General features: G+C 37.3%; 1 protein-coding gene across 8 annotated transcripts in view; it reads right to left on the bottom strand.

Annotated features, from left to right (window-relative positions):
* Positions 1-17,785, bottom strand: part of ICA1L (islet cell autoantigen 1 like) — a 58,239-nt gene that overhangs the window by 29,909 nt on the left and 10,545 nt on the right. For 5 of the 8 annotated variants that reach the window (XR_009729852.1, XM_061382031.1, XM_061382041.1 and 2 more), the window contains exons 2-4: positions 7,447-7,615; positions 4,496-4,568; positions 386-509 (exon numbers count right to left, since the gene is read on the bottom strand). Coding sequence is in view for 7 of the 8 variants with exons in the window: in XM_061382041.1 (XP_061238025.1) it covers positions 386-509; positions 4,496-4,568; positions 7,447-7,615 (366 nt within the window). In the remaining variant the exon portion in view is untranslated. The remainder of the gene's footprint in view (positions 1-385; positions 510-4,495; positions 4,569-7,446; positions 7,616-17,785) is intronic. The other 3 variants (XM_061382058.1, XM_061382064.1, XM_061382074.1) reach the window with 2 other exon arrangements.

The following is a 17,785-nucleotide window of genomic DNA, read 5'->3' on the forward strand; positions in this document are numbered from 1 at the left end:
TATTTCCTCTGCTTAAAAAGACATGTTCCAATGTACTCATAGATGGTACAGCATCCAAAAAGTGAAAAAAAAAAATATATATACACATACTTAAATTTTAGCCATTGGTTGCCTCTATTTCACTAAACCACTTAAGAAATTTAAATACAGGCCTAAAGGCTATTTCCAGGAATTAAGCAACCTATGAATATAAAATTTTAAGTAATGATTTTAAGTACAAAATAAGAGTTAGGCATCAAAACAGTTATATACTGCAATATACAATTCTTCTCTTTTAACCTTCCACTGGAATCAAGAGAAACCTTAAAATATTTAAATTTAGTTACATACATCAAAACTGTCATACTGACTATAAAGTTAAAGATGATGCAAAACCATGATAAACCTTTGCTTGGCTGAAGAACAGAGTGCCTTGCCAGTGGCATCCATCATTTTCCCAGCCTGCGTTGTATCCCGTTCTGCTTGGAACTTTAAAAAGAGCCCTAGTTCGTTTTCTTCCTCCGATATAACTAGGGGAAAAATTACAGTATAGTTCATTGTTTCATTTCATCATTTGTTTAAAACACACACATATACAACTAACATTCTCACAGCAATAATTCTCTATACTTAACAATTACTTAGGGGCAGGAGGAGAGAGACTTGTTTTTAAAATGTAAATTCCTGGGCTCTGTTTCCACAGACTTTGATTTTACAGGTCTGAGGATCTCTTTTTTTTTTTTTTTTTAAACAAGAATTTCAGATGGTTCTGATCAGTGACTCCATAGACCTCACTTTGGGAGAGACTGATCTTTAGTGGAAAAAAAAAAAAATTCCAAAATGATAAAACCACAGATGACACATTTTCAAATGTGCAGAGATGCATATTAGGATCATTAGCACTTATAAAGTATTTGGTGGCCTATTTAAACTTATTCTTGTCTCCCATCCTGGCTTCATCGTCTATGTTCAGTACCACAGATTCACAATTGCCCACAATTTTGCTGCTAAAACCCTAAAAGTTGTCACATAGTGCAATACTACTCAAAGTGTGGTCTGTGGACCAGTGCTGGCCAGGCTAGTCCAATGGTCTGATCTGTGGACCATTTGCTACCAGCTTGCGACAAATACTCACACTAAGATACCATTAAGAAACTTTTACCTGTTTGACTATCTTATATCTGTTGACTCTAATCACCAAAAAGTATGCTTATATTTGTGCATGTCTTTTTAATTTTGTTTTTCTAAAAATTTTTTATTGTATTTTCAAAAGTGTCAGCTGACGACAGATTGAAAATAAAACAATGACCCTTCACCACAAAGTTTTAGAAGTACTGATCTAGTGGAAGATGACTTTTCATCACAATAAGACCAACAGGTGAGGTGAGCCCATAAAGTGTTCACACTGTGAGCTTAAAGTGAAAAACATGACAAATGTCATGACTCGTTTCACTCTAGTTTACTGATGGAAAAACTGAAGTTAAACACTGAAAGGGAAGTCCCTTGAGTCCCTCTGAAGCAGCAGGGGAACTCGGGCCTTCTCACCTGCTAGCTGCCCCCTCACTGGTCCTCCCACTAGTAGTGCCTACAAGGAAGTCCCTAGGAGGGCATGTGGTGTTTGAGAGAGGGCGTCTACACATCTGTAGTCTCGTCTGAAAAAAACATGTGCTGTTTTATAAACAGTTTGCCTGATCAAGAGTGGATTGGATCTGAGGAATCTTGTTAATATTCCAATTACCTCAGAGATGTACCAGTTACACATTTCCTCTGAATCAGAACTTCATAAAATTCATAAAATATACCTCAATGAAAACTACTAGAAAAAGATATTAATTTGTAGATGATGATCCGGAAAAGCCTCACAAAACATGGACCACCTCCTTATCAAATATCAACTGAACAGTAACCGTAATTGAGCCTCACCCTTATCAGTGCAGAAAGGGAAGGAGATGAAGCTGAGTCTGTGCTGATTTGGTGCTGAGACCTGATGCCAAAACCCACTGAGACCCTACTCCTATGTGTCCTTCCCCAGTCAAGAGATTCTCATAAAGGTTTACAGTGCTGGAAGAATCTATGCAATGGTCTGATGTTAGTCTCAACAGAAGATCTATTAACCAAATAGTCTTCAAGAAATCACACAGTTATATACAATCTTAAAGAGAAAGCTATGACAAACCTAGACAGCATATTAAAAAACAGAGACATTACTTTGCCAACAAAGATCCGTCTAGTCATAGCTATGGTTTTTCCAGTAGTCATGTATGGATGTGAGAGTTGGACCATAAAGAAGGCTGAGCGACAAAGGATTGATGCTTTTGACTGTTGTGTTGGAGAAGATTCTTGAGAGTGCCTTGGACTGCAAGGAGATCAAATCAGTCAATTGTAAAGGAAATTGGTTCTGAATATTCATTGGAAAGACTGATGCTGAAGCTCCAGTACTTTGGCCACCTGACGTGAAGAGCTGACTCATTAGAAAAGACCCTGATGCTGGGAAAGATTGAAGGCAAGAGGAGAAAGGGACGACAGAGGATGAAATGGTTGGACGGCATCACCGACTCAATGCACATGAGTTTGAGCAAGCTATGGGAGATGGTGAAGGACAGGGAAGCCTGGTGTGCTATAGTCCATGAGGTCGCAAAGAGTTGGACACGACTGAGCGACTGAACTGAACTGGAACATTTCAGGATAAGGAGATGTACAGATATAGATTTTATCATATACTTTCTCTTTATTGTTGTTCACTCAGTCGTGTCCGACTCTTTGCGACCCCATGGACTTTAGCACACCAGGCTTCCCTGTCTTCAGGCTTCCCTGAAATGCTCTACCAGCGTGCTAAATGATCTGGTGATTCCAGGACAAAATGCAGGATGCACAAACCGGCCAGTGTTTCTTTACATTTCCATTTCTATCACAGAACTCCCTTGGTCCAATGACTGCTTGATTCAATGACTCCCTTGGTCCATTTTACTGCTTGGTAAAATATTTAAGGTCCTTAGCAATCCGACTGGAACCTTCCTTTGCTCGTATATCACCCTATTATTCTCCATTACAAACTCTTCTGTCATGCTTCTCACCCTTCAACTTTATTCCCTTGACTCTGACTCCCTTTTTTCCCCACATATTCAACTTCTATAAACCCTTTGAGTTTTACTTCCGTTCCCATCTAAGTAGCTGCCAATCTGTCTAATACAGTTATTTTTTACTCCAAGAGAATTCAGAGGCATGTCTGCATCACAATCCTGAATTCAATTACATACTATTCTTTGTCTCTTATTTTATTACAGAAAGTTGTTTCTCCAACTGTTTCCTGGGGAAAAATACATAGTTTTACACATGGCAGGCACTAAAAAAATTATCATGCTATAATGGATTTCTTGCCTTAATGGAAAATATATGAACTTTGATTATCAACTTTTGATACTAATTTACATTGCTGCACAAAGAAATCATTCATTGAGCAAATATGCACTGCACATGGACTATATGCTAGACACTGTTTCAAGGCTAGGAGATACAGAAATAAACACACAAGTTTCTATCCTTAAGGAGAGCATATTCTAGTGGTGGTAAGAAAAACAACAGATAAAATATACAGAACGTTGAATACTGTTAAGTGCTATTGTTAAGTAGACAGAGATTGATGAGAAAGAGGGGTATATTTCATTTCAGATATGGGAGTCAGAAGGACTCACTAATAAGATGACACTTGACCAAATACCTAAAGAGGATTAGGTATGCAGATAAGACTACTGTAGAGGAGATTAATGGCTCAGAAGGAGAGAGTTTTAGGAGATGAGACCAGGGAAGAAACCAGGATCAGAGAGGTGGCCATGCCCAGTAAGGCAGGAGGAGAGATTCAAAGATTGAGTTCTAACCAGAAGAGGTGAAGAAGAGAGGAGGTTCCAGCAGTTAGAGGATACTGAGAAGGAACAACCATTAAGAAGAAATCCAGGAATGCTGGTACCTGGAAGCCAAGTGAAGAGAGTACAGTGTCTCAAGGAGGAGGGAAAATCAACTGTGTTAAATAATGTGACAACGACTGAGAACTGGTCCCAGAATTAAGTTCTTCATGACTGTGACAAGAGTGATTTGGTGGAGTGAAGGGGATGAAAACTTGACCGGGTGAGCAGAAGAGAAGGAGAAGGAATAGAGACTGTGTGTACAGATAATTATGTCAAAATTTCCTGTGAAAGGAGCAGAGAAATGAAGGGTAACTGCTAGAGCAAGTAGGGGTGGAGAAAGAGAGCTTTTAAATGATGGAAAAAAATCCACTTAAGACTCTGGGAAGGAAAACTAAACTCAGCAAAATCAATCTGTGTCAGAGGATTTGATGAATTGAGCATGCTGGGGGATTTCAGGGTAGATCACTGTAAATATTCATTTTTGTCATAAGAAACGATTCCAAAATAGTTCAGTAAATTACTATTTTTACATTAAATCTTTCATCTCCAAAAATGCAAATGAATATTTATTTTAAGCAGGAATTGTTGGTGGATAGATATCTATGATTTCATACCATTGAGTCTTAGCTGATATTTCTCAACTATCTTCAGAAGTTCAGTACATGTCTCTTGAATGGAGTGAAAAACCTTTGAAATATAAATTTTATTAGGACAATTTAAAGAACCATAAGCAAATACAAAATATAAAAAAACACTTCAAAAGCAAAACATTTTCTCATAGGTATTGTCTATTTTCCTTGACTGTGATATACTTCAGTTTTGGTTTTATTTCAGATGTAGAAAGCACATTTAGCTTTCTCCCATTAGAGTTGGAAAAAATGATGATAAATACATGGAAACTAATAAAAATTTATGACTGTGGAGTTTGTCCTCCCCTCAGCTCCAAACTATCTAAATAGCAATTTAAAAATGTACATTAAATACTGTCTACCACTGATGAAAAGAGTATAGATAGTTTTAGACAATATTAAGTAACTTAGAGTCTGGCTTTTCTCCAATATTGGTCTAAGAAAAATAGGTCAATGAATTTACCATAAAAATTAAATAATGTTGTTATAACAACAAAAATAAATTACCTTCAGGTTATTTTTGTTTAGAATTTTCCATGAATATTAATCCCTTCATTACCACTGCTGCCAATAGCTAACAAAAAAATAAAATATCTAATAGACTCCCATTTCAAACTTAGTGGCTCAGTCATGTCCAACTCTTTGTGACCCCGTGGACTACAGCCAGGCTCCTCTGTGCATGGATTCTCCAGGCAAGAAAACTGGAGTGGGTTGCCATGCCCTCCTCCAGGGGATCTTCCCAACCCAGGGATCGAACTCAGGTCTCTCGCATTGTAGGTGGATTCTTTACTGACTGAGCCACCAGAGAAAGTGAAAGTGAAAGTTGCTCAGTTGTATCTGACTCTTTGTGACCCCATGGACTATACAGTCCATGGAATTCTCCAGGCCAGAATACTGGAGTAGGTGGCCTTTCCCTTCTTCAGGGGATCTTCCCAACCCGGGGATCGAACCCACGTCTCCCCCAATGCAGGTGGATTCTTTACCAGCTAAGCCACCAGGGGAGCCCAAGAATACTGGAGTGGGAAGCCTATCCCTTCTCCAGGGGATCTTCCTGACCCAGGAATCAAACAATGCAGGGGTCTCCTGCATTGTAGGTGGATTCTTTACTGCCTGAGCCACCAGGGAAGCCCATCCCTATAGCAGTTTTGCTTTTATTTTGATGTTTGATCAGGCCAAAGGAAGACTGATAACAGATACTAAATTCTAAATGCAGGAGTGACTATCAATTTTCCACATAAGTTTAAGTATGTTTGAATTGCACTTGGTATATGTATTTGTGTGTGTGTTAACTTGCTCAGTTGTGTCCAACTCTTTGCAACCCCAAGGACTGTAGCCACCAGGCTCCTCTGTCCATGGAATTCTCCAGGCAAGAATACTGGAGTGGGGTTGCCATTTCCTTCCCTAGGGGATCTTCCCAACCCAGGGATCAAACTTGGGTCTCCTGCATCACAGGAAGATTCTTTACCATCTGAGCTACCAGGGAAGCCAGAGCTGCTGTAAGTCCATGTGGAAGATTAGAAAAGAATACAAAAATAATAGTTCCATTAACACTATGGTGAAGCAATTACAGTTGATTTCCCCCCCATGGGTCCTTGAAAGATACATATGCTATTGCTTTTCTTTTTTTTTTTATTTTATTTATTTTTTTTGCTTTTCATTTTTACAACAAAAATATTTTTCTGTTTTAGTGAGGTATAAAATTGTAATATATTTAAAGTGTACAACATGATAATCTAAGTACATACTTGATGCATATGTATACTTGAAAATATTTCTCATTCTTAAAAAAGATAATACAATTGTGGGAGAAAGTTCTTGGGTGATTCCAAATAATTCTCTAATGGACAAAAATAACACTGAATATAAAATGTCACCCACAGATTACCTATCAATGTGAAATAAAACACAAAAAATCTACTTCTGTGGGAATACATGAATGGGTAGTGAAGAGTTCCCTTAGTGATAAAACATATTACTTATAATAAAGCCCCTTCATTTTTTTTTTCACAATTTGTCACTCAATCCTAAGAAGAATACTTTTTAACACAAATAGTAAAATCTGGCTAAATAGAAATAATTTTTATTTTCATATTTGTTATGGCAGTGATCAGAATTATAGAAAAAATTACTTAGTAAATTAAGACATTTTATTAGACCTATATTTTTTAGACCTATATTTATTTATTAGACCTATAATTATTAGACCTATATTTTTAAGAATCCCAACAAATCATTATATTTTTAAGCATAACAGAGCCTCTGGCTAGAAATGTTTGTAAAAGGTTACCTAAATTAGTATATACACATGGAATTGGCAAATCTGCATTAAAAAATTCAGACTTCATTAATATACATGAGACCTTTCTTCTAATTAGCTTGATTACTTAAAAGTATAAGTTTACATATAGGTTTAAAGTTGTTTCATGGTAATTATTTCTTTTATTTAAAATAAAAAACAGCCAAAAATACATTATGACATACTTTAAACTCCATCCTTAATAAGAGAAACAAAAACTCCAACTTGTAAAATCCTCACTCACTATTTGATCTCAGTAATCTATAATTATCACTATGTCAGTGAGGTATAGACTTCAGATAAAAGTAGTACAAAATACTAGTGACATGATACATAATGAGTATATGGTCCCATTAGAACATAACTAATTCACTTACATAGCACACAAAGTATTACACTAGTGCCAGAGAAATTATCTAGTTCATGGTCTACCTACTATGGACTCCAGCTCTGCCAATGCACAATTTGCTATGGCTTGCTTATCCAGAAGATCTGATCAACAAATAGATACAACTATTCTATTATCAAATTCTACATGTATCCAGGTCAGCTCTTCAGTGTGAAACTTGTCATAGTCCCCCTAGTAGTCCCAAATAACAACAAGTTATATGCAAAACGCTGAATCCTTATAAGAATTTACCTCAAGTTTAGCATCCAGTTCAGCATCAGATGCCACCACGTGCTCATCCTCCTTCTTTCCAGTTGCTTTGATGAAGACCTGTTTGGTTTTCCAGTATTTCTTCTGCATTCTACTGACTACTGACTGGTTATCTTCTGATCTGTGCTGCCCAAAAAAATCCATGGAGTGACTACAAGAAACAGACTAAAATTAAATTTCTTTAAATATATTTTCAATAATAAGTATCCATTTAGCCAATATTTAGTTGAAAAACTGAAACAGATACTAAATAGAGTATTAATGTTAATAGCTAAACACACTGTTTACTTTGTATGGTCTAAATTTATATTTTAATTATAACTTGCATAAATAACAGGCTGAGAGATTAATGACATAATAATTAGGTAACAAAATGATCAACTGTTATGATTTTCCAATAATGACTGGCAATAATTTTTTGTTCAACCAAGTGTCTACTTGCAGACACTTCTTAGTTTCTAATTTTTGCTTTTGTAAAAATACTGACAAATGAACTTATACACACATCTCTGCATCCTGCTATTATTTCCTCAGGAAAACTTGCTATGGATTAACTGCTATTTCAGAAGAAAACACATTTATTATATATCCTCAGCTATGCAAAGATTCAGATATATATTCTTCTTTAAAAGTCACTTAAAGGAATATTTTAGCATCCAATAAATTAAAAAAATAAAGATCTTAAGTATAAGGGAGACATGTTGTAAAAGAAATAGAGGTGAAAACTGTAACCATTTGTAAACTTAAAAATTAATGGTCTAAGTAATTGTTCTTAACAAGGCTAACAGGGCTACATTTAGGAAATGCAAATGTGAAGTGTTCCTTAATGAAATGTGAAAAAAAAAAAAAAGAAATAATAATAATAGTTTTAAAAGCCCAAGTGATTCCAATCAATGGTGGGAGGTAGGAACAAAAGGAGGTACTAAAGTGTGTGACTCATTTTGAGGGGAATCAACAGATGACTAATGTATTCTTAATGTTGGGAAAGAAATAGAAGTTTCCTTTCCTTTTATTTTGAAGTAATTACTAATCAAATAAAAATAGGGTGTCTAATTTCTAAATTACTAGGAGCAAAACAAGGCAACAAGAAAAACTAGCAAAAGCAAAAGAAGATTGAAAAAACAGGAGTAAGGCAACATAAACAGTGCAAACAAAGATCACAGAATAAGAACAATTATACTGTTTAGTATAATAAATGCAAGTTTCCTCTTAAATAGATTCTTTAATCTCAAATCATAAAAAAAATACTATATCCAACTACATGCTACTCAGGATCCACCTAAAATAAGATGACAGAGACAAGTATTAGTTAAGACATACCAGGTAAATATAGTGCAAACACAATGAAAGCGGGGATGATGGCCGCATTAATATCAGACAAAGTAGGTTTACATAAAAGCATTATATGGAACAAGGACAAAAATATAAAGTCCACAGGTAGCCACTCTTCCAGATACTTGCTGGATATTCTCCTTCGTGTATCCTACTGGATTTCTGGACAGAGAGATCAGTCATCATCTAACTACACAACCTCTCGTGTGCTATGCTGGTAACTTGGCTGGACATGATTTGGGATAGAAAGCAGTATGGAGGGATAATGGACTTGATATAAGCACTACATTGTCTGACACTAGTCTTGAGGGAAAACTAGCAGTTCATTTTTCCCCTTCATTTTCTGCCTGTCTTTAGTTGCTCTTGATGGTTTTCAATTAGTTTTCCCATCCCATCAGTGTGATGGTCAATCCAGTCGTATGACAAACTGCTGGTTTCTTCAACTACACTGATGCTTTGTTCTTGCTGTTTAGTTGCTAAGCTGGATCTGACCCTTTGCAACCCACCCCATGGACTGTAGCCTGCCAGGCTCCTCTGTCCATGAGATTTCTGAGGCAAGAATACTGGAGTGGATTGTCATTTTCTTTCCCGGGGATCTTCCCAACCCAGGGATCGAACCTGAGTCTCCTGCGTTGGCAGGCGAATTCTTTACCACTGAGCCAAGAAAGGCAATGCCAAAGAATGCTCAAACTACAGGACAACTGCACTCATCTCACATGCTAGTAAAGTAATGCTCAAAACTCTCCAAGCCAGGCTTCAGCAATATGCGAACCGTGAACTTCCAGATGTTCAAGCTGGTTTTAGAAAAGGCAGAGGAACAAGAGATCAAATTGCCAACATCCAGTGGATCATTGAAAAAGCAAGAGAGTTCCAGAAAAACATCTACTTCTGCTTTACTGACTATGCCAAAGCCTTTGACTGTGTGGTTCACAACAAACTGTGGAAAATTCTGAAAGAGATGGGAATACCAGACCACATGACCAGCCTCTTCAGAAACCTGTATGCAGGTCAGTAAGCAACAGTTAGAACTGGGCATGGAACAACAGACTGGTTCCAAATAGGAAAAGGAGTACGTCAAGGCTGTATATTGTCACCCTGCTTATTTAACTTACACGCAGAGTACATCATGAGAAATACTGGGCTGGATGAAGCACAAGCTGGAATCAAGACTGCTGAGAGAAATATCAATAACCTCAGATATGCAGATGACACCACCCTTATGGCAGAAAGTGAAGAGGAACTCAAAAGCCTCTTGATGAAAGTGAATGAGGAGGTCAGCCCGGCAAGTCCTCCGTACTTCTGCAGGGGTGACGTGGGTGGGGATGGTCAGACCCTCAGCTGGTCATGGGGCCTACATCGCCTTTAAAAAAAAAAAAGAAAAAAAAAAAAAAAAAGAAAGTGAATGAGGAGAGTGAAGAAGTTGGCTTAAAGCTCAACATTCAGAAAACTAAGATCATGGCATCCGGTTCCATCACTTCATGGGAAATAGATGGGGAAACAGTGGAAACAGTGGCTGACTTTATTTTTCTGGGCTCCAAAATCACTGTAGATGGTGACTGCAGCTATGAAATTAAAAGACGCTTACTCCTTGGAAGGAAAGTTACGACCAACCTAGACAGCATATTAAAAAGCAGAGACATTACTTTGTCAACAAAGGTCTGTCTAGTCAAGGCTATGGTTTTTCCAGTGGTCATGTATGGATGTGACAGTTGGACTAGAAAGAAACCTGAGTGCCAAAGAATTGATGCTTTTGAACTGTGGTGTTGGAGAAGACTCTTGAGAGACCCTTGGACTGCAAAGAGATCCAACCAGTCCATCCTAATGGAGATCAGTCCTGGGTGTTAATTGGTAGCACTGATTTCAAAGTGGAAACTCCCAATACTTCGGCCACCTGATGCGAAGAGCTGACTCATTTGAAAAGACCCTGATGCTGGGAAAGATTAAGGGCAGGAGGAGAAGGGGACGACAGAGAATGAGATGGTTGGATGGCATCACCGACTCAATGGACATGGGTTTAGATAGACTCCGGGAGTTGGTGATGGACAGGGAGGCCTGGCGTGCTGCAGTTCATGGGATCGCATAGAGTAGGACGCGACTGAACTGAACTGAACTGAGCCACTAGGGATGCAGGCTTAGGCAAAATCAGTGAAGAGTACAAGTCTTCACAGTATCAGGAGAACCTCTCTTCCCTACCCCAACTCATGTGCTAATATAGCTCAAAAGTATATGCCTGAAAAAAAAAGTGTATGTCTGGCCTGTTTCCATTCCCTTACTAGTTTCTTCATAGCAGACAAAGAGTAACTTATCTGATTGGTGGTGGTTTAGATGCTAAGTCATGTCCGACTCTTGCAACACGATGGACTGCAGCCAGCCAGGCTCCTTTGTCCATGGGATTCTACAAGCAAGAATACTGGAGTGGGTTGCCATTTCCTTCTCCAGAGGATCTTCCCGACTTGACTGGATTTCAGAGTGATCAACTTAGTCCTCCCTTTCCTGTTTGAAATCTATCCTGCCTGCAGAGAGCACACATTCCCTGGCAAAGGGAACACAGTGTCTGGGTGGGTAAATCTGAGAAAGGTGAGATCTGCACATCTGTGGTTTTTTATAGAAATGAAGTGTTAGTTGCTCAGCCAAGTCTGACTCTGCAACCCTGACTGTAGCCCGTCAGGTTCCTCTGTACATGGAATTTTCCAGGTAAGACTACTGGAGTGGGTAGCCATTTCTTTCTCCAGGGGATCTTCCTGACCCAGGGATCAATCCCAAGTCTCCTGCACTACAGATTCTTTACCATCTGAGCTACCAGGGAAGCTGTTTTTGACAGAGGGCACTGCTAAATCTGCTTGCCACTGGGGGCCTGAGTTAGATTAACACAGTGAAAACCACAAACAGGCACATCCTAGATAAACTGCTTAAATCCAAAGAGAAAAACTATCTTGAAGCAGAGAAAAATGGTGTATTACGTAAAGGGGGACAAATACATAAATGAGATGCAAGTTCTCAAGGAAAACAACAAAGCCCAGACTGTAATGGAAGGATAAATTCAAGGTGTTGAAAGAAAGAAAGAAAAACTATCAACTCATAACTCTCTATTGAAACTGTCCTTTAAAAATGAAATCAAAATAATAAAGACATTATCAGATAAAGAACTGAGACAATTCATGGCTGGGGACTTTTAGAAATGCTAAAAAATTCTAAAGGGAAATTACAGTAGTAATTTGGATCTACAGTAAAGAGATGACTGGAATTGATCAATGTCTGAATAAACATAAGACTTGTCTTTTTTCTTAATTTCTTCAAAAGTTTTATAGTTTAACACACACGGACAACAGTAAAATGATAGCTCAGTCACCATTCTGTCATTTTTTGTCATTTATATGTCTTCCCTACCACCTTACTCCATAATCGTTTTCATCATCATCACCATTATATGATTCCTTTTGGTAATACTTCCATACATTGAAATGTACAATTTTTAGCTATATACTTTTGACAAAAAGATATTATGTTACAGAACATTTCCAGCACCCCAGAAATTTCCCTTGTATCCTTTTCCAGTGAATGCCTAACCTATCGCAAGTGATGTTTTGCTTTTTGCACCTTTAGTTTTCCTTTCCTACTTTGTTCTTTCTTATCACTGAACAGTAGTCCATTGTATCCATATTAACAGTATGTTTTAACTTTCAACTTGGAATTAATTGTAAATAAATCTGCTATGAACATGCCTAAACAAGTCTTTTCATGGACAAATGTTTCACTTTGATAAAACCTATAAATGGGTTTTTCTGTCAAAGGATTGGTGTACATTTTATAAAAAACTGTCATTTTACATTCCCATTAGCAATGTGTGAGAGTTACAATTGTTCCACAATCTCAGTAACACTTAATGTTGGCAGACTTCTTAGTTTTATCTGTTCTAGTTGTGTATTGGTATTTCCTTATGGCTTTAATGCATCTTTTTCTGATGACTGACGGTAGTGAACACTTTTTCAGGTGCCAATTGGCCTTCTGTAAATGCTCCACTGTTTTAATTCTTTTGCCCATGTTTAAATTGGGTAGTCTTTTTTTTTTTTTTTTTTTTTTACTATTGAGATGTAGAATTCTAAGATTTAGATTGGGATGGCACTGAATCTACAGATCAATTTGTGAAGGATTGGCATCTTAATAATTTTTGAGTCTTTCAACTCATGAATATAGCATTTATCTCCATTTATTTAGGTCTTCTTTGATTTCTCTCAGCAGTGTTCTGAAGTTATTTTAGTATAAGTTTATTGCTTTTAATTTATTCCTAAGTATTTTTGGTCTTTAGATGCTTTTATAAATAGCACATCTCCTAGTCTCAGCAAAGCTCTTTCTATCTGTATATTTTACTTTACTAAACTCCACATTTTTATTTCCTGATGTTCTCATCATTACATGAAATTGTGGGATCTTTGAGGGGACCCCAAAAAACGGTATAACTTTTCCCTGAATTATTCTAAACTAGTTAAACAAATAATATAGTATAGTATCTGGAGGCCAAAATATATATATATATATATATATTTTTTTTTTTTTTTTTTTTTTACAAATAATAGCAAAGTTTGTGAATATAGTTTAGTGTGAGGTAACTGGTCCTCCTAACTGAGCATCAAGACTAAACAAATTTACCAACCAGTCAGGTAATTCGGTTTATGGAAGGCTTCCCCATATGGGAAGTGGAAGAAGATTTCTTTTATCCTATACTTTCCTTCTTTCCTCTTATATAGGACAATACTTTAAAAGTTCATTTAGTGAATCCTGTGGGGAGAAATTCTCTGTTTTGGTACCTGTGAAACTCTATTTTGCCTTCATTCATAAATGACAGTTTAATTGTTTATAAAAAATATAAGGCTGGCAACAACTTTCCTTTATTTTCTTTTTTAAAGCTATCATTATCGATCCATGCAAGACTCATTCTTTTGTTTCTTCATTTACTTGTACATTCCTTTTTAACCCCTTCCTCATATCTATCTCCCCTCACAATCATTCTAATGTGTTTGATGTGTGCCTTTTTATTTGAATGCGTTCTTAGAAAATGTTATATACATATGCTAATCTCCACAAATGATAATGTGCTGTAGATTTCATTTCTGATTTTTCAGGGTTTTTTTCACTCAGTACTTTAAGTGCTATGTATGTTGCTATGTATCCATCTCTTTTGCTGTTTCCATTATATTAACATTTCTTGCTGCTGCTGCTGCTGCTGCTGCTAAGATGCTTCAGTCGTGTCCGACTCTGTGCGACCCCACAGACGGCAGCCCACCAGGCTCCCCCGTCCCTGGGATTCTCCAGACAAGAACACTGGAATGGGTTGCCATTTCCCTCTCCAATGCATGAAAGTGAAAAGTGAAAGTGAAGTCGCTCAGTCATGTCTGACTCTTAGCGACCCCATGGACTGCAGCCTACTGGGCTCCTCCGTCTATGAGATTTTCCAGGCAAGAGTACTGGAGTGGGGTACCACTGCCTTCTCCATAACATTTCTTAGTGTTCCTTAACTCTTTGAAGACAGAATCCCTACACCTTAGTTCATCTATTGTAGTCAATGGGTCTGGGCTCTACTGCCCCTCCTTTTTCTCTTTGAATATTTGAAAAAGTGTTTTAATCTGTGATGTCCTGAGGTTGTCTAAGATGCATTTATGTAGATTTTTTTTTCATTATGGAGGTTCATATTTTAATCTTTCGCTCTAGAAAGTTTTAAGCTGTACTCCCTTCAAATATTCCTTTTCAGCCATAATTTCTTCTTTTTATCTGAATCTTCTATTGGGTGTTATTCTTGATATGTCCTATGTTTTGGATAAAAATAGTTCATTTTTATATCTGTTTTTCTGTCCTATATTTTGGACAAGTTCTTTAGTACAACCTTCCAGTTTATAAACCTTCCAGTTTAAAAATTCTCTTTTCAATTCTGTCCAGGCTAGAGTTCATTCCACCTACTGAGGTTGTTTGTTTTTTTTTTTAATCCAGTGACTTTTTCTTTTTTAATGTTCAAGATTTCTAATTGGCTCTTTTTAATATTCTAATGAGAGCCAATTAGAAATCATGGACATTAAAAAAGAAAAAGTCACTGGATTAAAAAAAAAAACAAACAACCTCAGTAGGTGGAATGAACTCTAGCCTGGACAGAATTGAATTTTTAATTGGTTCTTTTTTTTAATATTCTAATTCATTGGAAAAGACTCTGATGCTAGGAGGGATTGGGGGCAGGAGGAGAAGGGGCCGACAGAGGATGAGATGGCTGGATGGCATCACCGACTCGAGGGACATGAGTTTGAGTGAACTATAGGAGTTGGTGATGGACAGGGAGGCCTGGTGTCCTGCGATTTATGGGGCTGCAAAGAGTCGGACACGACTGAGTGACTAAACTGAACTGAATATTCTAATTTTGTATCCTTTTTAATAACATCATTCCATAATTTTTCTCTTTAGCACTCTAAATATATAGAACTCTTAGACTTTTTACCTGGAGTAAATTCATGTTCCAAATATTGACTGAATTCCAAATATTGGCTGAATTCTACAAGCTTATTGTGAGTATATAATCTTTACTTTTTTCTTTCTTCCTCTCTGGTTAATCATCCTTATCTAGTGATTATCTATAATCCTTAGTTGTCTCCACTTACCTTTCAGGGTTTCTACTTCCACAGTGTCTTCTACTGATATTTTAGGGCCCCTGATACAGTGCTATCTGAAATACCTTTGGTGTATTCAGGTTACTGAAGGACCACTGCAGGTGAAACACTTAATTCCTACCAAGCTGCAGAAACTGAATCCCCAGAAACAAGGACCTCATTGTGTATTAGGAGCTCAGTGCATTTGTTTCCGTCCACTCACCACTTTGTCCTTCTGTTCTGTTTCTAGTCCATGTTTATCTTATAATCTAGCCAAGATAAATTTCCTGGGGTTTGTTTTATTTTTTATAATTACTATGAGTTTGATGCAAAACTTACTATGCCATCTAAACTAGAAATCTCCTTTATTTTTCTTTTTCTGGCTTCACCACAGGGCATTCAGGATCTTGCCTGATCAGGAATCAAACCTGTGCCTCATGCAGTGGACACACAAGAGTCCTAACCACTGGACTGCCAGGAAGTCTATAATCTCCTTTATTTCCAGAAAGTGTACAGTATTTTTTACTTGAACACAGTCACCTTGTAGACCACTTTATTCATTTTTGCACTATATAATATTTAAATCTGTATTTGCAGCTATCTCCTGGATATGGAATACAAATATTAGAATAAAACAAATCAGTATTCTCTTTAGAGGTAGTTCTGTACTCACCTTACTTATTTCATTACTGTGTAATCACTAAGAAACAAGCGAAACAGACTGATGGTAATATGCAAACTGAAGCTCTGAAATCCCCTGGAGAAAAATAATCTGTGAAGACTTAACTAAATATAACATCACTGTTTGATGCAATTAAGGAAATACATTAGCCAAGTTTGCTGTTTAATATTAATGTAGTATTCTTGATTACTCTGGCTCTGAAGCCATGAATTTTCTTACAAACACAATCAGCATTTCCCGAAAGATTCAGAGTTTACTAGTAAATTCAACTTGAGTGAAGGCAAAACTGACAGAAAACACTCCAAAATGTCAACAAAGGTTTTCTCTGCAGTGGGATAACAGATGACAGTTTTCTGCAGTTTCCAAGTTTGCTACAATTAACATGTACAACTAGCTACTGTAGCACTCTTATGAAAAACATTTACTTGATTATCAACGTTTTTGCTTTTGTTTTTTTAAAATTTACTGCTGTATATTGTCACCCTGCTTATTTAACTTATATGCAGAGTACATCATGTGAAATGCTGGGCTGGATGAAGTACAAGCTGGAATTAAGATTGATGGGAGAAATATCAATAACCTCAGATATGCAGATGACACCACCCTTATGGCAGAAAGCAAAGAGGAACTAAACAGCCTCTTGATGAAAGTGAAAGAGGAGAGTGAAAAAGTTGGCTTTAAAACTCAATATTCAGAAAACTAAGATCACGACATCTGGTCCCATCACTTCATGGCAAATGTATGAGGAAACAATGGAAACAGTGACAGACTTTATTTTCCTGGGCTCCGAAATCACTGCAGATGGTGACTGCAGCCATGAAATTAACAGATGATTGCTCCTTGGAAGAAAAGCTATGACCAATCTAGACAGCATATTAAAAAGCAGAGATATTACTTTGCCAACAAAGGTCCATCTAGTCAAAGCAATGGTCTTTCCAGTAGTCATGTATGGATATGAGAGTTGAATTATAAAGAAAGCTGAGTGCTGAAGAACTGATGCTTTTGGACTGTGGGGTTGGAGAAGACTCTTGAGAGTCTCTTGGACTGCAAGGAAATCCAATCAGTCCATCCTAAAGGAAATAAGTCCTGAATACTCATTGGAAGGACTGATGCTAAAGCTGAAACTCCAATAATTTGGCCACCTGATGCGAAGAGCTGACTCATTGGAAAAGATCCTGATGCTGGGAAAGATTGAAGGTGGGAGGAGAAGGGGGTGACAGGAGATGAGATGGTTGGATGGTATCACCGACTCTAGGGACATGAGTTTGAGTAAGCTCTGGGAATTGGTGATGGACAGAGGGAGGCCTGGCGTGCTGCAGTCATGGGGTCGCAAAGAGTCTGACATGACTGAGCGACTGAACTGAGGAAGTGATTACTATTTAACACCAGCAGCCTTTATCCAAAGTAAGAGCCATTCATTTATTGTTATATATTAAGTACTTATACTTTTATGTAGCAATTTTACTTATCTGAAATGCGTCAGAACTAGTTTAACTCCATAAAAATATCTGAGAAGTCAGAGAATTCCCTGGCTGCCTAGTGGTTAGGGCTCAGTGCTTTCACTACTTTTGCTGGGTTCAGTCCCTGGATGGGGAACTAAGATCCCATAAGCTGTGTGGCATGGCCAAATAAAAAGTCAGAGGAGTTAAAATAGTTATTACAAAGACTATCACATACACAT

The sequence above is a fragment of the Bos javanicus genome, chromosome 2 (genome assembly GCF_032452875.1).
Source record: "Bos javanicus breed banteng chromosome 2, ARS-OSU_banteng_1.0, whole genome shotgun sequence".
In the NCBI taxonomy this organism is placed as follows: domain Eukaryota; kingdom Metazoa; phylum Chordata; class Mammalia; order Artiodactyla; family Bovidae; genus Bos; species Bos javanicus.